Source organism: Mixophyes fleayi, chromosome 4 (assembly GCF_038048845.1).
Source record: "Mixophyes fleayi isolate aMixFle1 chromosome 4, aMixFle1.hap1, whole genome shotgun sequence".
NCBI classification, from domain to species: Eukaryota; Metazoa; Chordata; class Amphibia; order Anura; family Limnodynastidae; genus Mixophyes; species Mixophyes fleayi.
Window position 1 is genome coordinate 80,428,779 of NC_134405.1, and position 27,547 is coordinate 80,456,325.

The window sequence follows — 27,547 nt, forward strand, 5'->3', positions numbered from 1 at the left end:
AATGTCCAGCAGAGCCTAGGGATCAATTTCCTTTAAGCCAACCGTGACAATGAGACCCTTGTGGGATCCAGATGTGTGACCCAAGCATCCATGTTGTGTGGCTAAATTGTAAAGTGAACTGGTCACTTGGGCCGTGTGTAAGGATCTGAAAAATATTGGTGGGGGGAAGACACCTTAGAAGTGGCGCTATGAACATGTATAAATAAGGACCAATATAAAGATTTATCTCATACCCAATACAATGCCGGAACAAGACGACATTCTCAGCGCGTGGAGGAAAAACCCATGTGACCTGTCAGCTGACCACTGTACACACACAGGCCAACGCAGTCATTGGGCAATAAGATTATCTGCACCGAAGGATCAATCTATAGTTGACCTTGATTGGATACCGCCTGGCCTAGATGTATCTGCCTTTTCTTGTCCGACACACAGATAGTGGGCGTATAGAAGGGACGTCCCGTGCTTTATCGCTGATAAAGTTTTTCTTCTAACATGGGTTTCACCAGAGCACATTGATGGAGTTTACTTATTATTAGGAAGGGAGGGGGCCTTCACTTAAGTGTGCAGGAGAGCTTGTCTTTTATGGTACAGCACAGCACGGCTAGGAAGGAGGAGGTTAAAAATGTTGAGGTCTAATGCCTGAGTCATGTTTCCCAAAGAATTTCAGGCAGCTCTCTAACTGCTAGGCGAAGATTGTCCCTTCATCTCCCCCCACCCACTTTCCTCATGTCTCCCCTTTTTATCTCTCCCCTCTCTCTCTCTCTATTTCACCCTTTGCCGTAGATGTTATCAAGGAGCCTCGGACAGAACAAAACAGCAATTCAGTTTCAGTTTCTACAGCCTCGTTACCTAGTTGCCTAAATCTTAGTAAGGAGAGTTCATAAAATAAATAGGCTTGTCAGATCAGATCAATCATTTTAAACAGGAAAAACAAAATGCACAGGCTGGCTGTGAGCTGGGATGGATGTTGCATGTTTGAAGTGCATGAATGCAATTATTATTATCCTCTATTTATATAGCGGCAAGATATCCCACAGCTCTGAACTGAGCATTTTATTCAGGCATCTCAGTACCCGCCACAGTGGAGATTACATAGAAGCTAATTAACCTACCAGTATGTCTTTGGACTATCGGAGAAAAGCAGATGACCTAGTTGAAACCCACATGTACACACGGAGAACATGCAACCTTCAGGCATAACGTACTCTTGGCTGTAATGGAAATCAGTACTAACTACTGTGCCGATGCACCTGAGCGAACTGCAAAGCAACATCTTAGATGCTTCAGTTTTAAATCTTTCACCTGGTAACCATTTGGGCTTATTCACATGAGCAGTAATTTAGTTTTATTGAGCTTCAACTTGTTAGAGGCAGCACAATTTTTTAGTATTTGGTCAATGCTGCATTTTAAAATACTATCATATGAACAGCGGAACAGAAGTTTAGGCATTGGGATCAGTGATCCCTGGCTTGCATCAGATAAAAGGGCGCTTTCCACGCATCCACTGTCCGATAGGAATGTGATCCATAAAAACACTAGTACCGATTGTCGAAGGCTTTAATGATAACAAAAATCAGGGAAGTTTTGGAGCACTCTCACACTGGAAGACAGATTTAACCTGTTACGTGAATGAGGTAAAACCAAATTAATTGGCTTATGGACTGAAAAAAAAGGTTTCTGAATGCATAACCACCAGACCTACATCTAGAACATTGGAAAACAAGGAAAACTACCTGCACCTGCTGAAAATAGTGCAGAGTAACAAATATATATATACAAATGTTAAATAAATTATATATATATATATATATATATATATATATATATACGTCATAGGCAAACCGAGGGGAAGGGGGGGGGGGGGTTCCTAGTGCCTGGAAACCCCCCTCCAAGCCTGGGGCACTGTATAATTGAGGTGGCTGCACCCTGCTCCCGCTTCACATGGCTCTGCTTGAAAAGGGAGAGCTGCGTGCACCTAACAGTAGTGCACGCAGCATTGTCCATGTATATTATGGGGATAGGAAGAGTTGGAGAGCAGGCAACGACTGTCTAAAATTATAGCCACTCCCCCATGCATGCTGGTCATGCCCACTGGCGGCATGGTGTGGAAACCCCCCTCTACAAATCCTGCGTTTGCCCCTGTATGTATATACACACACACACACACACGTTTACTTTTTAGCCATTTGATAACTACCACATAGCTCTGTATATAATGCCTTATTCCTGCCATGTGAAAAAAATATTTTTTAAGGGATCTTCGGGATCTGTAGATGACCAAGCCTAGATCTTTCGGTTGTCTGCTCTTTAGATCAGGGTTCACATTCCCATTGCGTAGATCTTCAAAACGTATATAGTTGTTATAATATACTGTATACACTATTTACCCTGTGCAAAACTGCAGGAGATGTGGACGCTTTATAGCTAATACAGGTGTGGGACCTGTTTTATAGAAACCTGATATCCTTAAAGTTCCAATAAAGGGGAAAAAGTAGATAACTGCTGCTGTTGGTGACTGTCTCGTACACAGTCAGGATCACCAAGCGGTTCTTCCTACAATCTACTAACCAATTTAATGAAGAGGGCAGTGTGTATATAAATACTGGGGTTATTTCTGAATGCATTTTTAGCATCATTTATTCTGCAAATCACAGGAAAAAAAACACGTATTTTTAATATTAGTATATATTATTTGGAATATAACAAATTCAACGGGGCCAAAAATATATGAAAGGTATTAAACAATTGCTGTAGCAATTTCTGTATACGGTAATTGATTTTCCTTCACAATAATTCATAAGAATAGATCCAGAGGTGTCCCGCCAACCATTGCTGTGCAATATAAACACACATGAAATTTGCAGGCAGGGAGACAGGACTTGCAGGAAGGCTAACAATTTAATTAGATACATGAGTTCTTTGTGGCTCATTGTGCAACATATTTAGCTAGTTTCAGCTAAAAGGCAGTGTCTTACCAAGCAGAGTGCTGTAACGAGGAAGCTTTATTGTCAGAACTTGGATCATTCTCAAACTTATCACTCTTAATGAAGTGCTTATTTGGACAAACTGCATTTGCTACTAATGAAATCCACATCCCTGTACAAGGTCATTGTTTTGTTGCCATGGAAACCACCACCAAGGAGGATTCTACTCTACATGTGGACCTTGAAACCATTCTAACGGTGCCACCCTGCTGGCAGGGGCTATGCCATGTGCTTTTGAATCCATGCCCCAAACATTTTCAGCCCTCCATGACTCTGCTCTATGCGGAAGTGTCAGCTGTCTGTTGCTTATGAATTCTGGTGGCAAGCAGATCTTGGTTGCTCTCGCACTTCCCTGTTACTTGGGGTTTGTAGTGTTTGCGTGTGGTATTCCCAAACATACGCGGCACCGTAGTTCTTGATTTGAAATTGCACAAGCAGCGTGTGGCAGTATGAGTTCTATAAAGGGTCATAAGCTAAGCAGGCAGCATAAAGCAGATAACATAATTAAGCGAGATCCAGAGAGCCAAGCTACAAGATCTGGAAGAATGGCGTATTCTATTGAAAACCTCAGAATGAATGCAATGTCAGAGTATGAACTGATCAAATAGATAGGTTTGCAGAGGACCAACATGGTGGCATAGTGGTTAGCACTTCTGCCTCACAGCACTGGGGTTATGAGTTCAATTCCCAATCATGGCCTTATCTGTGTGAAGTTGGTATGTTCTCATGTTTGCGTGTGTTTCCTCCGGGTGCTCTGGTTTCCTCCCACACTCCAGAAACATACTAGTAGGTTAATTGGCTGTTATCAAAATTGACCCTAGTCTGTCTGTGTGTTAGGGAATTTAGACTGTAAGCTCCAATGGGGCAGGGTGATGTGAATGAGTTCTCTGTACAGCGCTGTGGAATCAGTGGCGCTATATAAATAACTGGTGATGATGAGGACCACGGTCAGCCCATCTGTGCTAAACTTTTCCAGTTTGGCGACACACGTGGATGTCCAAACTGCACATGTTGTTCTAGTGCAGGCCTGCCAACCTGTGGCTCTCCAGATGTTGTGAAACTACAGGTCCCAGCATGACCTTCCAGGTATTGGCTGGCTATCTACTGGCAAAGCATGCTGGGGCTTGTAGTTTCATAACACCTGGAGAGCTACTGGTTGGCCAAGGCTGCTCTAGTTATTGTTTGTTACATAGGGAAAAAAGTTTCCCAGTGCACATAAGGCTTTTTGAAGAAAACAGCTAGGAGCCTGTATTAGCATATAAGACAACTGCATGCAACCAACACAAATCCAATTAAATAGTAAAATGACAGCAAAATTAGCAGTTTTGTTCTGCATTTCCAATTTTTGTTTAGTTGTAACCTTGCATGAAGTGACCAGTGTTCAGCTCTTCTCCAGTAATAAAAAGTTAAAAAGAACTGATATCAAATAGATTCTCGCTATATTGATTTTGTTTATTGATTCTGTGCTGTAAGAACTGTAAAAGCCAAAGTGCATTTTATTTGTATTTAAGTTCATATACACATTGCACCATACATAAATAATAACATTGTAAAAATGACTCCGTATTTACAAGTATAATATATATTTCCATATAATATATAAAACATTTTATATTAAATCTAGGGCATGGTAGTTGGGAGAGTTTCTGTGTGAGGAGTGTGTGTGGGGAGGGGGGATTCCACGCTGGAGACTGCGAGGGGTAGGGTGGGTGGGACCTTGCTGTTGGCAAGGAAATTAACCCTTTCCTTGCCGGAGGCCTGCAGCACATTGCAAAGCAGATTAAAATCAAAAGCAAGCAAGGCAGTCCAGGCCCCCCGTGGCAAGGAAGAGGTTAATCAATATGGCACCTGAAAGGTTTGTCACGTGGCAGCTCCTTTTTGGGAGCATAGGGGTGTCCTTTTTTGTAACCCTGTGCAAAGTTGTGCACCACCCAATCTGATGTAGGTGTTCACAGCCGTGTCATGAAAAACCAATACGGAAATATAAAAACAAATCTCACTGCAAGATGAAATGGCAGCTACAGCCAATGTCATGGGGATACAAAGGTAGAGGTGTAATGCCAAACGAGGCCACAGTTCCCCTTTAATTTCATAGTTTACGTTGTGTTGTGGTTCGGTAAACGCCAACTTCTGACAGCGAGGCATGACATGCAGCGGTAACATATGCCGCGCGGCGCTTAAGTAGCTCCTAGCGCGATAATGCATGCCTCTCTGACAGCAAAGGGGTTTACCAAGGGACCTTACCCACTCATTTGTCTGCTCAGAGTGGTACATATCCTTCCGTGTTTATATATAAAATGGAGAGAAGTGGGATACACAGGCTGAGCGCTACCGTCCCAACAAGACCTCCAGCCAGCAAGGGCAGGAAGTGATCATCTGACGAGAGTAGCAAGGCCCCCAGCCTTTAGCAAAACTGATGCGTACACTATGGGGGTCGTAAGGTCCATCTGCGTATTCAGGGGGTGGGGGGAGATGCTGCAAGACGCACGACTTTTTATAGTCAAACACTTTGAGTGAATAGCCAGGCATCACCTTGCGGACAACGAGGGAGCGACACGTGGGTGCATCAAGCGTCGGAGAGTTTACAAAGATGGGGTGCTCGCTGCGGTTATAGGCCCACACCCCGTCTGCTTCTTTGCTTAGCACAATACCGAGTCCGATCTTCCCCCGTGTCCTGGCTGCGGCCTCGCTCCGGTTCTCCAGGCTCAGCTGGCCCAGGCAGAAGCCGCTCCCTTGAGGTAGGTCATAGAAGATGCTGACTGAAGGCTGGCACACGGCGTAGAGGCGGCCCACACGTGTCCGATGCTCCCAATATGCTACGCTGCACCAGTGGCCCTGCTTGCTGGTGTCCACAGAGAGGCTAGTGTCTAATAAGGCAAAGAAACAAGAAAAAGTAGTAAATGTTTTGGCACCAGCACTTTGTACAAGACAACAAAGAGTCAAACAACTGAAGAGTTTATAAGTGCACCTGTTAACTACACGCGATGGAGGCAGCCATATTGTAGGTTGAACCAATATTCATGCACGTGCCGCATTTCAATTTACCAGGCTTCCTCTATCGTGTGTAGGTGACAGGTGCACTTTAAAATTGAAAGTTTATTGTGAACAAACAGTTAAAGCGCATTTGTATTCCTACATTCGGAGCACACTCATTTATTGGTTCATATTCTATTGCAATCGTTTTATCCTTGTGGCTCAGCAAAACATTTATATCGTCCAGGCAACCTTGTTTATTTGGTTGCCCTTGGATACGACATAATCAGCTCTGCACAATGGATACCTTCGTATCCATAGAACAGCTGTGCTGTAACCAAGGGCAACAAAAATAACTACCTGGATTTGATGAAAGACAGATAATGTAAAACCTGAAAAATAAAGTAATCGATTTAGTAAAAGTTGCACATGTGCCTGTGCAAAGCTGAATAAGTCATCCCCTTTAAAGGAAAACGATAATATTTGTACAAAGCGTTTTTTTGTTTATTAAAAAACAGTTTTATTGTAGAATACAGCACTGCAGCCGCTATCTCTGAAATATCTCACAGTGACTTCTCACATTTTTTTCTGTGCTCAAAAACAATAAGCGGCTACATTATGACCTAATAGGGTAGCCTGAGCCTTACACATTCACCTGTGCTGTTTCCTACTCGGTGTTCAGTGGACCGAGCCTGCAGCTCAAACTCTTGTTAAAATACTGATCAACAAAAGCACCAGGAACACCACATTCACTGTCGTTTTGGCAAATGATGGCCCAAAAGTACAACAAAGCAGGACTCGTAGTCCAACTGACATCCGCTTTAACATACTTTCAGTATTAAGAAAGCATTTATTATGGGGAATCTATTAATCATTATTTTTCTACAAACTTTGAATCTGTGGTGATAATCTGCTGAACATGCTTCAGTGCAACGTGCCATGAATTCAAATAAATTGCCCATGTGTATGTATGCTTGTATAGCCTTAGTAAGACCGCATGAATGGAGTAGAGAAACAATTAGGCATGACCTGGCTGTTGTGTAATGATCTGGTTCAGACACAGTGGAACCAGCGATTCCAAATCAATAAAAACAGTTGGGGGAGGAAATAACAACCTTTTGTAACATTGATTTCTGGAAATAATGAATATTATATTTTTTTTTAACTATAAAACTTTTTTTTTTTATTCTTTTATAGGTCATGATGTAAAATAAGTCAATGATCAGGATGTTGTGTCAATTTAAAGGCATTGCCTACTTATAGTGAATAACTGTCACATCTCATTGTACTGGAGAAAACTCTGAAGTGTGCAATGCCAGGGGTGCAGGGACCCACCATCCCCTTACATCTGTTCTCACAGGAATGAAACCGCTTATATGGCATCTCCACTGTACAATTATTTTTATTATAATCATATAAAGTGGGTTGCAGCTATCTACAAAAAGTATGTTCTTACTTTCCTGACACTTGCCCCCCTACTCATGGATGTAGAATGCAGGAGTGGCAGCAGTAACCTAACAGAACACCAATTCACCTGTCCCAGCATTCTACTGGCAGCCGCTATGACTCTCAGTTCCCCGAGTACAGAATGATGGGATACGCTGCAGGCGAGTCAGACTCCTATTGGTTCACAACATAGTAATCATGGTGTCATCCACCCATAGCATGCCCATTGCAGTAAAGAAGTAGAGGGAGGCAGAAGGGAGATGGTGAGTACATTACACAGTACTCGATATGAAGAGAGAATCTAGAGTAAGGACATCAATATATGGACAGCATGGTGGCTAAGTGGTTAGCACTTCTGCCTCACAGCACTGGGGTCATGAGTTCTATTCCCGACCATGGCCTTATCTGTGTGGAGTTTGTATGTTCTCCCCGTATTAGCGTGGGTTTCCTCCGGGTGCTCCGGTTTCCTCCCATACTCCAAAAACATACTGGTAGGTTAATTGGCTGCTATCAAAATTGACCTTAGTCTCTCCCTCTCTGTCTGTGTGTGTATATTAGGGAATTTAGACTGTAAGTTCCTATGGGGCAGGGACTGATGTGAGTGAGTTCTCTGTACAGCGCTGCGGAATCAGTGGCGCTATATAAATAAATGGTGATGATGATGATTGCTAGTTTGTTTATATATTACACACATATGTGCACACATACACATACATGTACATATACACACATTCTTTGTTGGTGATTCTCTTTAACAGGACAAAAAAAAGGCTCCCCAGACATTAATTGTTCATAATAGATGTAAAAATTGGACTCCATCTGAGTGTCCGGTCTGGTAGCTATATATATGGCAGGACCCCATGACATTATTATTATTATTATTATTATGCAAGCCATATAAAAATAAAATTGTGGTCTTGGAAAGGAGTTGGCTGAATGTACTGTGTACGATATCCCTTTAAGGCTGTGCAGCACCCTCTCTGTGGAAGCAGCCAAGCTGGTTTTCAATTAACTGAAGTGATAAGTTGAGTGAGGGAGGAAAGAGGAAGAGATAAGACATGAAGCAGAATATTCAGCAGAAGGATACCAGAGCCCGATTAAGGTTATTCCAACATGCCAGACCTCATACCCTGTCCTGGGCCCCTCACACAGGAAGCTGCCTCATCCTGCGGCCATTGAGAGGAAAGTAGGGCAAGGGGAAGGATCCACGCAAAGACTGTTAGAGTCATACATTTAGGCACAGGGGAGAGGTCACCTTAAAATAAACAGAACTAGACAGATATGAAGCAGCGCTCTCATAAAGACACTGAAGAAGCCATTTAGGACTCTTGCTGCAGATGCCCAAACACTGTCTTCTGAAGCCATTATACAAATTAATAGAATGACATTGGCTCATAAATTGTTCTTCATCACGTTGTGTCCCTCAGGCCCAGCCATCATCCTTGCCCCACGCCCTCTCAGTACCCACTAATTCTCCTGGTCTCAAGCCAGGCCTTAGGGACAAAGAGAGGACCATATGATTTTACTTCAGGCCTGGCTGTTCTTGCATTAAATGGAAAGTCTGTGACAGCATCTTGGAGAGGACATGAAAGAACTCTGTGGTCTGAGACGGCTCCTAAATATTCCCAGTCTTACTGGCAAACTCAGATAGGGGCAGGATAGATCTCTTCCTGCCAGAGACTTATGTAATGACATGATAACCAGCCACAGATTCCGTACTGAATCTAGCTGGACGGGCTCAATGCGCCACAACCATGTGATTTTATTTACATCACTTATGGGAAAATGTCTGCAGTGCTTGCCATGTATTTGGAATTCGCACTGTAATTTGTTTCTGCAAATTCAGTTTTCTGCAGTATGCAAATATAATCACTGGTGATGCGCATAATTCTACTAACTCACCCGTGACTGCCCTCCTTTCAGATTTACAAATGTAATTGTTATCTCCCCTGTGCTTTTGCGCCATGTCTTTATATCATCAGGCAGAATTGTTTATTCTGTGTTCTCCTGGATAGGACACAAAGCTGCTCTCTGGATATAATTGCATCCAATTCAGAAACAGGAGGGCTGGGGTACAAGGGGGAATTAAAATATGCCAGCTCGCAATCTTCCAAACACCACCACACTTTAGACCAGAAGAGCGAAGGGCAGTGAAGACCGTCAGGTGCGCTCAGTGGAAAGTGTTTCTCCAGCAGAGCTTCTGACTGTAATGCCAGTGGATTGTGGACACATATACGAGCTGCTTCCATGGATTTACAGTTTGATTGCCATGGTAATCACATGACATTCAGCAACAAGTCATATGACATGATGTACTGCGCAGTGAGGTTTTGGAAATACCCTTCTTCTCAGCATGCTTGTTTATTGCATAATGCCCTGACCTCCCGCCACCCTCTCCCTCCACATGACCCCTGAAGGATTTCCTAAAGGACTGGCTCCAACTCCGATCAGATGACACTTTCCTCATGAACGTGCTTGAGAGCTTGAATGCAAAATATGTTCCAACTGAGACACGATCTTGCAGTGGCAGCCACATCCCGCACAAAGCAATTTTGCAAAGGAATAACTAAGTTATAGGAGGACATCCTGCCAAATGACCAGTCTCATGTTACAAAAGATAGAAAATATGCAGTTGGAAAAAGATATCAGATTCAGCTTGAAGTATTAACACGCCAGCCATTTCATGTATATTACTGAGCTCAGTAATACACAGCTTTTTTGTACAGTATATTAATGTCAAATTGTGGGTTTACTACTCCTTTAAGATCCTGAATATAACTTATTCAAAAAGCAACTATGTTGTGCTGAATATAGTGGTAGTAGTGATTAAAATCTAATAATTTTCAATACACCAGATCCTACCTCATCAGTGTATATCTAATTAATGGGTGTTATATGGCTTCCCACATATTCTGATCTCGTTGCCAATGCTGCCAGAAGGGATCACGTTTGGCTATGGTACACCTCACCTTTTTACTTCATGTAATAAAGTACATGGATGCCGAATTACGTGCAATCAGCAACTGCAAGAGCCAGGAGATGCCACTTCTTTATATGGACAGGAATGGCTTGTTTTAGAACTTTAATTATCCTTCAAGTTTTACTGTTGCTACAAATGAAGTGTAGTCTTTGTTGTGACTTTTATTTACCCAGCTCCAGAGTGCCTGCTATATAACAGTGTGTGGACTCTGAGACGTCATGTGTAGTTCACCTGTACAACAGAGGTGTATGTATGGACATTGTTCATATAGAGGTACATCTGACACCACATCTCCCGCATCAGTTTGCTATGAGCCTCACATTGCTTCTCTGTACTGCTGAGAGATTCTGCACCTTTCATTATTTAGCTCTGTCTGCATCTCTCTCCTCACATCATCATCAGTTATTTATATAGCGCCACTAATTCCACAGCGCTGTAGAGAGAACTCATTCACATCAGTCCCTGCCCCAATGGAGCTTACAGTCTAAATTCCCTAACATACACACACAGAGAGACTAAGGTCAATTTGATAGCTGCCAATTAATCTACCAGTATGTTTTTGGAGTGTGGGAGGAAACCGGAGCACCTGGAGGAAACCCACGCAAACATGAGAACATACAAACTCCACACAGATAAGGCCATGGTCGGGAATCAAACTCATGACCCCAGTGCTGTGAGGCAGAGGTGCTAACCACTAAGCCACCGTGCTACCCCTCACATGACATTGCTCCGGCCTTACACAATTACACAAGTGGACATATCCCTGTCTTGTGCCTTAAAAATAAAGCTTTCTGCACCCAGAATTTAATTGTCCCAGGAATTTGCCATTTCTCTGCAGACCATGGTCACAGAGAATATAATGTGAAAGGAACAAAGAAGTAATGTGCAGGAATAAGAAGTGGATAAACGTCAGATATAACACACAAAGCAAGACCACAATACACATACTGCCTGGGTGGAGATTCATTTATTTAAAACGCACGCATCCTCCAAACCTGGTTTGTTCAGTGACACTCCTGTATTAGATAATTAAACCCCAACAGCAAAAAACTTACACTTGCTTAAAATGGACTATAACATCAAAAATGTAGTTGCGTAATTGTGCTCAAGGCAATGATGGCCAACCTGACATTCTTCAACAGTCGCACGTGCGGCCCTCCAACCTTCAAGAGGGGTGTACATTACCCTTAATTTCAATAAATAAAAAAAACAAAACAAAATTACCTAGCCACCCCCATCAGTCATTCTAAAGTCCCCCACATGCCCCTAATTTGCTCCAAAATCCCCCCACAAGCACAAAAGCCCCCACTTGCCCCCAGATTCCACATATACTCCAGTCCTCTTCCACATGCTCCTGGTTCCCGGCACTGGCATAGAGGAACGTATCCTACACATATGGCCCTCATTTAGAGTTGACACATTTTGTGCCCAATACGTACATATAATAATTTGGTCGCAAAAATTGTGGACTTATGTGTGTATGTTAAGTTGCATGTATCTCAAAACAGGTCTGCTTCAAAACACAGTAGTGTCTCTACATCAGACGAATAAATGCGCATATTTCCGCCAGACAATAGCAAAAATATATACGGCTTGATACTATCGGTACTACATACTAACGTCTCATTATCATATTTGTACTCCATATAATGTAAAGAAGTGTCATATAAAGAGAGAATAGTGCCTTGACATTTTTAAATGCAAAAGTCGCATTTTCCATATAAAATTAAATGAAATACAAACATTCATTGCTTACCACTTCATAAATGAAATGGGAACATTCTTTTCTGCAGTTGTCCAAGTGGAACTGACAAACATTAAACCTTAATAGATGGAACTCGACATAATACAGCTGTAATGCTAATGAAGTATTATCAGCTAGAGGGTTCAATACGCAATCGGCCAATCAAAAGTGGATACATAGTGATGCTGTTGTCATAACCACATATCTTTACACCAAGCCTCAATTACCCATAAGATACTCTTCCTAAGAAGCTTACCCAGGGATGCATCCAAGTCTTATTATCCTACATCTCTAGGAGGTGTGCTACCTACGTGTACATACCCAGAATGTACTCAACCTACACTTGTCCTCCATTGTTCTGCCTCTCCAGACAAGTCTGAAATATAAAGTCAAAATTCTCTACCACACAAATGCACTGTAACATTTACCTACCATAGATTGAGGAAAGCCATGCAAACACAAGGAGAACATACAAACTACAAACATATAGTGCCCTGCTTGGATGGTACCAGCGCTTTGAGCCAGCAATGCTAACCAGAGTGTCACAATTATGGGGAAGGGAAGTCAAATAATGGCAACTGTAGTGAATGGTGACCTCAAAACGATTTACTAGCATCATCATAGAAACATTTATCCCTTAACATCTACATTATACAAATACATGGGAAAATATTCTACATATTATATTTTACACACACACCAAAAGAAGAACGAAGCACCCATATAGAGAACCATTTTATATACTTAAAAAGGACACAGGCAGAAGCCTTACAGGCACACACTCCCCTCCTCACAAGGTCAGGATCCTGCGGTCTCCACTGTGCAGAGGTTTTGGTTTAGAAGCAGGATAAAAGCAGGATGTTTGTCTGAGGTTACCCTGCCCTCAAATAAACATCCCGCAGCAGCCTGATCGCAAGCACAGGCTGAGCAGTGTGAAATTGCTGGCTCCACTTTACATTGCTCCCATATCCTGCCTGTGCTGAGCAGGGCACGTCTTCTAGAAACGTTGGGAGATCTGGGGGGGAAGCAGTGGAATGTATAGGAGGGGAGGAGTACATCAATGTAGAAAGCAAAGCAGAGGAATTTAACTGAAGCAAAGACCTGGAATGTTGGGAGGGGGAACAGTGCTGAGGAGTGTGAAAGAGAATCTAAGTGAGGGGCAGAGGAAAGGTGTTGAGGGTCTGTGAAGTACTAGAAAAAGGAAATACTAAGAGCAGTTCGGGAAGGTGGCTTATGTTGTGTAAATTAAGTAAGGAAATCAAACTCCCTTGATTAAGTCTTAGTGGCAATTTGTGTGTTCCAGGTGTTAGCGGTGTAGACCTCCCTGCTCAGTATATATAGGTCACCGTTTATGACTTATGGCGTAGCATGTGTCCTCGGTGAGAGAAGGAGCGCTCAGAGAGCAGCTGTACCTGACCCATGCTGGAAGCCAGACGTGGAAAGTGTGGCAGCAGCATGCTCTGAGAGACTTGTGTGACATCTATGAGGGAGAATGTGGTCATTCTAATCAAAGGGATTCAGAGACTTTATCATGGGCAGCTAATGTGTTCACCCAAAGTAAATTAGCACCTGTTATTTTTACCTGTTGCATCTCTACACCATCCCCTGCCATCCCTACACCATCCCCTGCCTTACCTATATACACTAACATGTGCCTACGTTATCCTGAGATAATGGAATATCGAAAGTACCTGAGCTAGTTGTCCAGTCCACTAATTAACTGATCATATAGTTGATAGGTTAAGACAACTGTATGTGGTACAATTCTGCCATCGGCTCCAGTGACCTAATCAACGTCCTTTGGCCACACTCAAGTAGCCAAACTGTAAAAGACCCAGTTGCCTAGTTCATGCCAAGTAGATTTAACTCTGCTGGCATCACTAGGGCATGTCATCTTCCAAACACATTTACAAACCTGCCTGATAATGAGCAGATTTCAGTTGGCTTATTATAGAGCATGGGGATAGTTTTACGACCACTTACTGAAACATTGGGCCACCATTGGATTGAGTGGAGTGAGATATCAAAAAGATGTAGCTGATCTTTTGTAGACACAGGTGTGAACACACAGCGATTCCAGAGCCCAGGGTAGGAGAGCCTATTCATGGGGGCAGCAGTGGAATAACGTTGGACTGACATGATATATTTAAAGCATTCCCCCTCAGAGGCTTCACACTATAGGACAGGTTATTCAAATTGTTAGTGGACAATGGGCTTCCTGTTTCTCAGGACATAGACATTAAGACAACAGATAAGAACTAGGGTGCCCTGTCCTTAAAAAGCATTTACACTGTGTGAAGAAATATCTAACATGACATAACACATCATTAGTGGACTTTAAGAGGGATAGCCTATAAAGAATTGCTGAATGCCATCTAAAACATAGAACACACTACATAGAAAGAGAAGATTATGATTTGACTAGATAATTATACAGCTAGACCAAGCTCACCAGTGCAAAGTGAGGAATATAATTAATGTACCCTATGAGCTGTCCAAGAGACTGCAAGCACCCCTTCTAAAAACAAACTATTGTCGCCAATACTCCATGCTTATAGAAGCACATTATTAAAACAAAATGTCTCATGTAATGGTCACAAATCAAAATATTAACGTCAAGTAGCAGAAAATAGTCTTTCTAGATCATTAGTTCTCAGCCTGTGGTACAGGGGGTAGCCCATATGGATTTAATTGGTAGTTCAGTCTGTTAAATAGAACATTAAATGTATTATTAATGAAACAAAGACACATATAAAACTAATCAGAAGATGTTTTGTAAGCAGTCAGATATGAATAGTCTGTAGTACACCTCTTATTGCATTAATTGCTTCTAGTCAACCAATTCTCAGTCACCAAGCGCACTTCTATATAAATGTTCACATATAAATACTGCTGTGAAGTAGCTGCTCATCAGATACTGGATCTAGACGAGCAACCGGCAATTCTGATTCGCACAATGGAGAGCGTGGAGACATGGCAGAACGAGATATTGATCTAGATAGCTGGATAACAGACGGGAAGTAAGCCCTGATCTGACACACCCTAATAAATACACCATATTGGCCCACTCTGGGCATGTCCATTCAGGAGTAGCACCAAAATACTTCTACTAACATAGGAGGAAATAGCTGCTCTAGAAAGAGGGTAACGTGTGTAGTGAAGGCCGGAGTAGAGCTGACAGAAGGGGCTTCAATTATTAGGACAGATGGGGTAATCGTTCACCAGGATCTGAATGCCGAACAGTTTGTAGTCTCCCATGTGCTTGGGTTCAGTGTAGTGGATTGGGTCCATAGATTGTTGGGAGGGCTCTGGTATATATCAGTTCCAATGACAAAGGTAAAAGTAAATGGATGGCCTTCAAAAATTATTTCAGTGAAATAGGCGGTAAACTTAAGTTGACCGCCAAGGTCCTATTTTCTGAAAAGCGGCCAGTGCCTGAGGTAAATAGGTGGGCAATAAGTGGGTGTAAGGTGGAGGGGTTTGGGATGGGCAGATTTCTCCCTTGCCTTTAGTTCAGAGCCCGATATAGACCCCATGGGGGCCCTCTGCAAAACTCTGGTGCCGCCCCCCCCCCCCCCCATTACCCCATCTATTTGTCCAAATGTAAAAACATGTTTACATTATCAGCAATTTCACAAATAACTTTAGAGTCTATATGGGTAGATCTACATGGAGAAACAAAACAGAACCAAAAAACCCCACCTGTACTAAATCAAATTATTCCAAGTTATAGGGCACCAATGAAAAATGTGGTCTGGATCATGGTCAACTAAAATATTTGGATATAAATTAGGACACTGAAACTAGTGTTTCTGGCAGAGGAACACAATGTGTATCTATCCATCTTACAAAAAAATAAAAATTCATAATTGGTAGAACCAACTAGTGGAGCAACTCTGCTGGACTTTAGAATCAGATGATACAACGTAGAGGTGAGGGGTGATTTAGGAAATATGACCACAACATGGTAACATTCAACCAGTTCAGAGAAGCGCTAGACTGGAAAGTGTACTTTTAAATACAAGCAGAGAGCGAATGGGAATTTTTCTGAATATTATAAATAAATTCTGCTTGAAAAAAATATTGTTTGGCAACAACACTTCTAGGAATAAAATTGTAACTGATGTGCTAAAAAAAACAACAAAAAAAGCATTGGAAGTGAAAAAAGGGGGAAAAAAAAAGAGCATATCAATTGGCAAAACCAGAAGGAACTTAAAATGCATTAGGGAAATACAAGGAATGTAGCACAATGGAAATCAGGAAATCAAACACTGAAGTTGACTACGGATTGCTAAAGATAGGCTAATCCCAAAGAGTTTTTCATGTCCAGAACACAACGAGAAAAATAAAGAAATTATAATATTGGGACACTAAATGGGACACTAGGAACAATGGTAACATTTACAAAGGAGGAACAGGACATGAAATACGTTGTGTAGCTATGGCCTATGCACAGCATTACATTTTCCTTTTCAGACTGATATGCTGTGTCTTTACTTTGGAAGAAAGGTACCTTAGATGTGACCTAATTAATATGTATAAATATATTTAAGGTTAACACAAAAGATTTGTCTAATGATCTTTTGTGCCAAGGAGATCACAGAGGACAAGAAGTCATTGGTTGCAAATAGAAGAAATAAGGTTTCATCATCATAGTAAAGGATTCTTTACTGTAAAAGTGGTAACGCATTTTACTTACCATAGGAGATAGAGATGGCAAGTTAACAAACATGATTTAAAAATTAATTTGATGCTTTTCTTACAAAAAATGGTATATGTACATTGTTCTCAGCAGAAAATTTTGCCAGCCGGGTGGCATTAAGAAGTAGCCGGGTGGGCGCAATGTAATACTTTGCAATGATAATGGAAAATGTTAGAGGTTATTGCCCACACCTGCCAGGACTGGTCAGACTGGTCTAACACCACTGCTGACTGTACTGCTCACATAGTGCCTTTTCTAATAGAAGAAACAATGGTTTATTCTATTGTTGTAAAATTCTGTTGGGCTCCAAGAGGCGGTGGGGTTTAGGTAAAAACAGCTGGGTGGAGCACCCAGGAAATCATACAACATTACAATTATGGGCTGTGACTGATCTTGGGAGTTTAGCCAATTCAGCCAAAATGCCTTCCCGATTTTAAAATATGGCAATCTGATAGTCACACTAAGGGCTTTGTTTTGCTTTACACTGGAACATCCCACTTACAATTTATGAATGGTTGAATGTTACAGACCTGTGTCTTTTTTTAAACCTTACCAACAATGTAACTTGGTAATACATTTGATCAGATGAGGACAAGTCTGACTTTAGTTTTATCACGCAGATGCGTTTTGGTTTTTTTATGGAAAGTCCATAAAAAATTACGTTGACATTTTATATGCCGAAACAAAAAAAATCCAATCTAGTCAATAGTCCCCTTTCTCTTATTTTCCTTGAATTTTTGTTTTGAACACTCATTTTACACCAATTCTCTCTGGTGTCTTGAAAAATGTAAGTATGAGGAGTTTTAACTATGTAAGCTCTGCAAATGGGAAATTGAGAGGCTTCCTATATCTCCAACCTTCCTGCGTGTCACTGTTCCTGTAGCTGTGGATCATATATGCAATAACAACAAAATGCAGAGACCTTCAACGCTGACCGGTGACTGAAGGTCTCTCAAGTACTAGGGCATGTAGAGAACTTATGATATATTTATTTTTAGCACGGAAGGGGTTAAGTAACTGGCTTACACCTAGAGTGGATAGTAAGGTACTTTAAACTTTGGCAGACTGAATGAGTACCACTTGTGGAAGTAGAGGGAGGTTCAGCGTCTGCTTATTAACTACCACCAACCTGATCCTGCCTTGTCTCTTGTTAAACATATTAAGTCTTCCTCCCACTCCTCTAATGACTTCAGGCTGTCTGGACCTGTCCCCCATAAAGAATAGGGATAGGCTCAGGCATTTCTGTCTGATTGTATCAAACGTTCTATTAATGCCATGACTCCTGAGGTAGAGAATAGAGGGTGCTGTTTTCAAGTCTCTATTTAATGATATTATTAATAACAACAAATCGAATGTACAGGATGTTTGGGTCAATTTTATGTTCCTAATAAAAGCTGCTTGGTGGACTACACAATAATGGAATCTACAATATAATAACGTTTGCATATGTAAAAAGTACAAAGTCTCAGAACCAAGAGAACATTTTAGTCGTTCTGAAAGCCCTTTTCTCCTATGCACATCAGACTTCCTGCCAACAAGTCCGTTCAAGAACACTGCATGAAGCATTTGACTGGCACATTCATACCTACACGTTCTCAGCTGAAGGCGACAAAAACCCATGACTGAAGCATAAGTGCTTTTAAGGGTAGATTCAATTTCCTCCCCTTGATGTTCAGGTTAAAGTCTTCATTTATTTTTGTGAGCAAAAATGTGTGAATATTTCAGTACTGAAATTGCCGGTACTACATGCATTAACCCCTCATGCAAGGTTCTGACAGGACATCATTAAATCTTAAATGTGGAGTTTAAGCACTGAACAGAACTTCAAGCTACTGAATAAAAGGAAACACACGCCTAAACAGATTGAAAGTGCATCAAGGTGCAATGAAAACAGGAGCACCACAAGACACTATACAGTCAGTGCAGATGCCATACAAATCAAGGTGCTGTACATCCAAAACCGCATAAAATGTTGATATGTTATACATGACAGAGGACAACAGCCTGCAGTGAGGTAGCTGACAAAGTTCTATACCAAACATTTGAGCGCCAGACATGGCTTTTGACCTTTACATATATTCTTGTGAACCCATGCACACACCTCGCGGGACAGTCCCAATGAATCAGGATGCAGTTGGGAGATATGTGCCAAGAAATGAGGCCCCTTCAATGTCACATAAACAAGTGGCAGGTGCGTGTGGCATTAAAGGGGTGTTTTTAGGGGGGGGGGCTGACCCAGTGCTTTCGCTGAACTAGCCCCTGTGGGATTTGGCACACCCCTCAATGTGATTTGGTAGCCCGACTCCTAAATCACAAATGTTGGAGGTATCATCATCATCATCATCAATTATTTATATAGCGCCAACATATTCCGTAGTGCTTTACAATTGGGGACAAACATAGTAAACTAATAAACAAACTGGGTAAAACAGACAAAGAGGTGAGAAGGCCCTGCTCACAAGCTTACAATCTATTAGACAATGGGAGTTTGACACATGAGGTTAAGTCTACATTTGCAGTCAGCCCAGCCAGACTGCAAAGGTAAAAGTGACTCATAAGCTAAATGATCCTGTCACACAACAATGTTGGTCATGGGGTAGTTGTATAACGGGTGGTAATAGGGTAATGTAGTGAGGTTAAGAGGGTGGTTGAGGCATATTATAAGCTTGTCTGAAGAGGTGGGTTTTCAGAGAACACTTGAAAGCTTGTAGACCAGAGGAGAGTCTTAATGTATGCCTACAAGATTACTTTCATTTAAGATGATTTTTTTTATAGGTTTACTGGCCTTGTATAAGAGCAACTAGACAAGATGGGTATATATCCCATTCAAAGACATGGTTACCTAAACATACGTAAGCCCAATTATGGACATGCAGCAAGAACTGTAACGTTGTGCATTTCTGTCCCTTCGAAAATCAGACACTTGTCTACTATACTTTGCAAAAAGTCAGCAGAGACAAACTAAGGCAAGCAGTAGAGAACTTGCACGCTAGATATCAAGTAAAGAATTAAAAAGGCTGAGGCTTCAAGTCTGCTATATTGCTGAAGCTTTGACGTACCACAGAATTACATACATTGACAAAGAGCAGGACAGGATGTTTATTCATATACAAAATAATGTCACTTCCTGGCAAAATGTAAATATATATTTATTAGTTTTCAATAAAATGTGAAAAACTTTGAACACAACCTCTACATACCTGAGACATCACCAGCAGTGATACACAGTGAACTTGAGGCATCCATTTCAGTGTATGAATCAGAGAGATCTGTAAACACAACCAGAAAGTATAGATAACTAAAAATGATCCTAAAAAATGTATATTGTAGGGCATGGGCCCCAAAAGGAGTCAAATAATCCAATCAGTATCAGACAAACCTATAAAAACCGTTCAGAAGAGGATTAATGGGTCAGATCCCCTTTAAGGGTTTAGTCCGCCCCTTGTGGATTGGGCCAGATGGCAGGATCAAAGAGTGTAGGGACAGTTTAAAGATATCCTGTTTCCTCCGGCTTCATGTATGATATAAAAATCTAATAAATTATTTTAAAGAAAAAAATAAATAAAATGTTTAATAAAAAATGGCTGCAGTGCCCATCAATAGATTGTCATTGTAAGGAGAGACATTTTCCTAAACATATCAAGCTTTGTAACAACCTTACCTCAGATATAGTCAGTTCTGACAAACTCATGAGATAGATAGATATTTATTTCACAGTGGCCAAATTGGAAATTTAGAAGGCGCAGTATAGAATGTAGAAATGGCGGTGTGGAGAATGTGTGAATGGAATTTTGAAAGTTCTACCATCAAAGCAGTAAGAGAAGTGGCAGTATGGCATAACACCATATACAGTCCCACTTTGACCACTATATATATATATTTCTGAAGGTTATTAGCGCTTTTATGTAAAGCATGTTTAGTTTTAGCAGTTTCTTACATACCAATCACAGCATCCCCAAATAACACCACACCCTTACGAAATCAAGACTATCAATTAACATGACAGAGGCCAAGAACTGGCCAGGGCAGCTTACAAAAGCCAGAGCAGCGCCCGCTGTCTTTCATACAGCTGATGGCATCATTAAAATATATGCACATTTATATATTACACCAATAAAATGTGAGCTCACCATATAGATATACAATGTAAAAATATAATAAAAATGCTACGATATAACCAAAAGTCACAATTATTCAGGAGTTTGTGTCTTAACTGAGCAGAGTCCAGCTAGTTCTATGGCATCTGCCCGGGACTGTACTGGACTGTGAGAAGCTCTGGTGACCACAGGGTTCTGCCTAAACATTAACGAAGACTTTGCCATCCCTTACACAAAGTTACATATTATTAGTATTCAAGTAGTGTACACTATAAGAGACAATTATCTGTCACTTCACTTTTATGATTAAAGGGGTTGTTCACATTCAGGGCTAGATTTACTAAGCTGCGGGTTTGAAAAAGTGGGGATGTTGCCTATATTAACCAATCAGATTCTAGCTTTCATTTTGTAGAAAGTACTAAATAAATGATAGCTAGAATCTGATTGGTTGCTATAGGCAACATCCCCACTTTTTCAAACCCGCAGCTTAGTAAATCTAGCCCTTAGTCTGTAATAACTCCTAGCCCTATTTAATATTCAGCACTTTTTAACTCACTGAAGTACTGACGTGAATTGTACCCCGCTATCTAACCTCACCATCCAGGGAAAGAAGTTATTTTAATGTAATCCCCCTGCCAGATGTGCAAGTGGGAGCTGAATAGTCTATAATCCAGGTGAGTGGAGAGGTTTACAGTAATGTCACCAAGTCACCGCTGGAGCCCTGCTGACAATCAGCCCTGCCTGCAGGGTCTACATACCCTCCTTCTGTTACACCCACCCCCCTCCTTTTGTCTGTAGCATGTAAAATTTCAACTGCCCTGACCACAAAGCAGGCTGGAACACGGTGCTGGAAGGATAAAGTTACACGAAGCCTTTAAATGCTTCATAGTTACCATACTTAATTACCCACATTAACATTCTTGAAGCTGTTTATTCCTGCAGATTTCCTTCCTTCCTCCCTCTGCTACTGAAGCACAAGAAACTTTGTTTTAACAAGTTACCCACATTGTTCCCTTTCCATAAAAAGGAGTCTCCTTAACCCTCCACGGAGAAATAAGCATTATACACAGCCACACGACAAGAGCAAGAAATACAAAAAAAAAATTATTTCACCAACAAATAACCTATAAAACCATCACAATGAACTCCTAGGATGGCCTTCTCTGTGCATTACAGGGGGTCCTGCTATAATCACCAGTCTGTTCTAACTGGATTCTACCAATAGTTTTAAAGCAAAGACAGAATTCACAAAGCTGAAAGATGGGCTTCACAGTGGCCTGTCCGCACCGGTTTTATTACAGGAAGCCTTGCGCAGCTCTGTCATAGGAACGAGCTCCATCTATTGGGCGAATGATCCACCACAACCTCCAGTTATCCAGGACCACAAGCAGCACACGATGTCCAAACGTTTCCAGATGGGTGCCCTGAACCAGCATCTCATTACTACAAAGCATGTCCCATGTACTCGATCACTTATCATCATGACATTACCTATAATGCAAAACTAATCCATGTAATGGCCAACCATAAGGGCCCATACTCACTGGTGTTTTTTACATGCAGTTTACATGCGTTTTACAACAGATCTATTGTTTCTACAGTAGTGTCACCAATCTTACTAGCGCTGTGTTCCATCTCATTCTACTTTTTTGCCTACAATGATCTTTGTAACGCATGTTTATCATTAATAAAAGAAATAAAAATGAAAACAGTAAGTGAGAGTCTCCTTGTTGTACAGCCAATTTCTTACTCTTATGACTGCCCTGCTTAACACTGGTATAACTACTCAATCGCAGTAAAGAATATGGGCCATTTATGTGAGCAACGGAAAAATTAGACGTTTTATTATACAGTTTCAGAAATATGGGATTCATCCTGCACACCAAGGAAGTGGGCGGAATCTAGGAGAAAGGTCTGCTCTCCCAAGGTTCTGAGAGCACTACCCGAAATTTGGGAGTCTCCCGTACATTCCACAAGAGTAGGCAAGTATGGTCTAAATCACAAAACTTACAAGGAAAGAATCGAGGAACTCAATATGTATTAATTGGAGCAGAAAAACGATAAGGGGATATAATAGAAGCTTTACAATATATAGAAGGTTTTAACTGCAGGAGGAAAGCATTCTACAGAGCAAGAGGAATTAGAAAAAGAGGACATGCTACCCTCCAGTTTTAGTGCAGGTACAGGAAAAATTTGAAGAAGATGTACTTTACCAAAAGGATAGTGGGGTAGGTGGATTAGCCTTCCAGCAAAGGTGGTAGATGGTTGCAAAATTTAAACATGGCCTTATCTATGAGGAGTTTGTATGTTCTCCCCTTGTATGTGTGGGTTTCCTCCGGGTGCTCCGGTTTCCTCCCACACTCCAAAAACATACTGGTAGGTTAATTGGCTGCTAAAAAAAATGACCCTATTCTGTCTGTGTGTGTGTGCGTTAGGGAATTTAGACTGTAAGCCCCAATGGGGCAGGGACTGATGTGAGTGAGTTCTCTGTACAGCGCTGCGGAATTAGTGGCGCTCTATGAATAAATGGTGATGATGATGATGATGCTTCAGATAGACAAACCTATCCTAAAAACAGCCAGTGTTCAAATACAGTCTGCAGTTTTTAGGAATTTGGAAAAATAGGGTAGACTAACCCCTGGTTATATTCAGTGAAAATAAATAAAGATGTGAGAAAATATGATCTGTACTTTTTAAAGTATTGTAGAAGTGTGTGAAACCATTCATGATGTATACACAATGGGTAACCCTCTACACAACTGTGTAAAAGTAACTCTGGGGATAAAGGAAAAGTGTGTCTGTTTTTCCTATAAAGTGTTATTGCAATAAGAAAGAGAAAAAAAAAACATCAAAAGAAAGGTCAATCTGTAAAGAAGAAAAGCCCACCAACATTTACTTAAGTACACAAAGTAGTCACTAAATTACCTTCCACTTCCCAAACACATAACAAAACCGAAATACGATCTGGTCATGAAAGTATAAAATATGCTTAGTCATGAAAAGATGAAAGTTAAACTAATAATGAAAAAACAAAAACGACTTTAAATTGTTGCAGAGGCTGGTAACTAGGTGACCGGTACACTTTAACCTCCAGTAGATGTGAGTCACAAGTAACGTACTGCGGGAGAACAGCTTACACAACTTATCTCACTGCCCAGTTACATCCTCACCGGCCATCCTCTCCAGCTGATTTGTTTGACTAATAGAGACAGCACAATTAGTTTAGTGAAATAATGGAAATAATATTTACACAAGAAGTAAACACGGAATTTAGGGAGCTTGAACATTTGTCAGATGGACAACGTTTACAATGGGACAGTAGATGTTTGGTAAAGAAGTAGCCTGTACTCTCTTGCAGGTCTGTTTAGGAAAAGAATGTTGCTTAATTAAGAATAATAAGAGTGAAACAAATAAGTCCTAGGAAGACAGATTCTGCAGACAACCAGGGCTCATCTGTATACCCATTTTGAGCTCCAGAAAGGAGGCAACACAATTTGGGTCTAAATTGGCATTTGAGTAATCAAACACCGTTCTGCACTACATACAGACAAGCTAAATAATTAATCCATAGACACACGGGCCGTTCGGACAATATCACATTTCACACGTAACTGGGGATCAGTTTGTGCAGTTGGAAGATGACTGAATACACAGGATGATAGTGGTCATCACCTGGCTGCATTTACCAACATACACGATTTTGATCATATTATCTGGTATTGCAGTGGCTTTTGGACCACACACTTTTCAATATTGGGCCAACTGCCTGATAACGCTGCCGATAGATAAATGCTGGCCACACACTGCATTTCGTGTTGGGTTTGGGCCCAGGTTTTCAACAAAAAGGGGATAACTGAAGGTTATTGGACTATTTGCTCTGATTGTAACTGGCGGTGATACAGTGTGTCTCCTGCTTGTCTCATATCTTGCAGAAAGGATGTATGTGTACACTGGCCATGTGGCAGAGGATATTAATATACATTTTAGATAGTGCCAAGGTAGTCTGCAGTGCCGTACAAGAAGTTAGAAAACGACGGAGCTGACGTTGATGAGGAACACTCACTGAGAGAAACATTGGGAGGGCCCTACTACCTTCAGTAGATACCAACATGAGGTTATGTATGTAAACAGTTAACCGAAAACACAATGGGTGCTTGGAAAGATATGAAAACAGTGATGATATCTAAACACATGTATAAAACACAGGGCCATACTTATACTCTCAACTAATAAATAGGAACACAAGTTTGCTCCAGAAATGAAGTCACACGGATTGCCAGACAGATCAGACACTCTCACACTCCTATTTCAACTATTTTCTATCTTTCATATTTTAGCAAATATTAAATTAAAGACAATGGGGGGATTCAATTCCCAATGAATTTCCGCTGCGTCAAAACTATTACCGGTATTACGGTAGTTTTAACCCGGCTTTCTGCTCGCAGCTCAGGGATCTGCGAGCAAAAAGCCGGCGTTGAAACTACCGTAATAACGGTTATAAAGCGCATTATTACCATAATAATGCGCAAGCCGCGTTACTTTTACTCGTAACGTGGCCAATTGAATTCCCCCCAATGTCTGAGCACAAGACCTGCATGTAACAAAACTGCAGGCTGATCTCAGCTGAAAGATTACCTAAAGCATGGTTCATGGCCCATTATATAACAGCAATGATTTGATCAACTCTGGAAATTAATAACCTGACTAAACTGCCCTTTGTAAACCATTATTCCTGCTGGTTTCAGATGATATAGTAGTGCACTATTAGGCTACAGTGCTGTGCGTGCTCACGTACTGAACTGCGTTGACGACACTGAATTGCTGTCACACTAGCGCTTGTAAGCACCATAGACAGAAGGCATAACTCGTATCAGTGCTCCTGTGTTCATACAGCATGGTGGCTAAGTGGTTAGCGTTTCTGCCTTACAGCACTGGGATCATGAGTTCAATTCCCGACCATGGCCTTATCTGTGAGAAATTTGTGTGTTTGCGCGGGGTTGCTCCAGTTTCCTCCGGGTGCTCCGGTTTCCTCCCACACTCCAAAAACATACTAGTAAGTTAATTGGATGCTTACAAACTGACCCTAGTCTGTCTGTGTGTGTGTGTGTTAGGGAATTTAGACTGTAAGCCCCAATGGGGCAGGGACTGATGTGAGTTCTCTGTACAGCGCTGCGGATTTAGTGGCGCTATATAAATAAATGGTGATTATTATATTGCCTATGTGCAAACTGTGTGTAATGGATATGTTTCTACAGCTATAATAGGTGCACAAAACTTGTGAACCATGGTGACAGCACAGACGAGACTGTGCAGATTTGAGCGTTTTGTTCAATAAGAAGCAGTTTTGACAACAAGTTGAGACCCCAGGAAAACTGCACACAAAACTTAATTAGGCTTTTAAGGTGAGACGAGGGGCTGCCCTAGTAGCAGTTGATAATCTTATACATTTCATACAACATTAAAACTCTTCCGGCCAATTAAAGCTATCATTAAATATGTGGACTCACCCAGAGGTTTTTGCTCAAATTTTGGAGAGAGACGGGAGTATGGAGGAGGAGGCGATTCTGTAGAAAAGAAAAAGAAAACAAGAAAGAGACAAAGTCAGTTTCAGATGCTACAAGCAAACAAGAAAAATAAAATAAATAAAAATGTGACCATGTAACATCAACTTTGCATTGTCACATTACATACATTTAAGGCACTTATTTAATTATATGGATCAAAGAGTAATTAAGTGCTGTCAACCACAACAACTATGCACAGACTGAATGTCTGTGCATAAGACAGTATGTTACATGCATGTTCTACAAACACACTTATGTTTCAAGCTCACGGAATATTGCTCTTGAAAGCAAGGCTGTCCACGGGCACACGGACGGCCAAAATGAACAGATTCGGATGTCTGGCAGCGCGATTGGCCGGTGTCCGCACATACATACTTTGACTGTATTTTTGAGATACCCGACCGATCTGTATTATATTGATATTTGGATCAATTGTCATGTTCGGTCCATGCAAAGAGAAACATTGGGGTACTCCAGCCAAAAATGGACAATTTGCCTAACATTGTTCATTTTGTTTTGTTTTTTATTAGTATTATTTTTATTTCAAAGAGCCATGTCAGGAAATAAACTCTATTTCAGTCATGTTTTTGTTCCTAAATGAGAACATCCACCTTTCTCGTCCCAGGTCATGATAAGTTATTGAAATACATATCACAGACTGAGAGAAAAACCAGAAGAAAAGGCATTAGCAGAAGAGATAGGAAGGAAAGAAGAGGGAGAATAAGCAGTGAGGGCTGGGGGCAGGGTCTGGCCTCTTTCCTCCAGCTTATTACTGAGTGAGAGCTTTTCTAGATGCCGTTTCCTGGGACAGAGTCCCTGAATGAGAGGGGAGGGGAGGGAAGGGGTAGTGGTGACTGCAGCTTTAAGAAAGCCGCTGTAATTGGCGAGATCTCCAGATAAACAGTCATTCTGGCGCCAGCAAAAAAGCAAACTCTGTATTATCACCACTCCTACTCCTCAACAGCAGAGGGACCTCCTCAGGAAAGCAGTACTAAGAGTGATCTTATTTCAAAGAGAAAGGATGCCAGACCAAATAACACACTTCAAACTCCCT

General features: G+C 41.3%; 2 protein-coding genes across 3 annotated transcripts in view; both read right to left on the reverse strand.

Annotated features, from left to right (window-relative positions):
* IQCH (IQ motif containing H) overlaps positions 1-27,547 on the reverse strand; it is a 438,281-nt gene that overhangs the window by 357,028 nt on the left and 53,706 nt on the right. The window lies entirely within an intron of this gene.
* SMAD6 (SMAD family member 6) overlaps positions 4,430-27,547 on the reverse strand; it is a 39,367-nt gene continuing 16,249 nt past the window's right edge. The window contains exons 2-4 of one of the 2 annotated variants that reach the window (XM_075207584.1): positions 26,437-26,493; positions 20,033-20,101; positions 4,430-5,854 (exon numbers count right to left, since the gene is read on the reverse strand). In XM_075207584.1, the coding sequence (XP_075063685.1) occupies positions 5,316-5,854; positions 20,033-20,101; positions 26,437-26,493 (665 nt within the window). In that variant the 3' untranslated portion in view covers positions 4,430-5,315. The remainder of the gene's footprint in view (positions 5,855-20,032; positions 20,102-26,436; positions 26,494-27,547) is intronic. The other variant, XM_075207585.1, reaches the window with a different exon arrangement.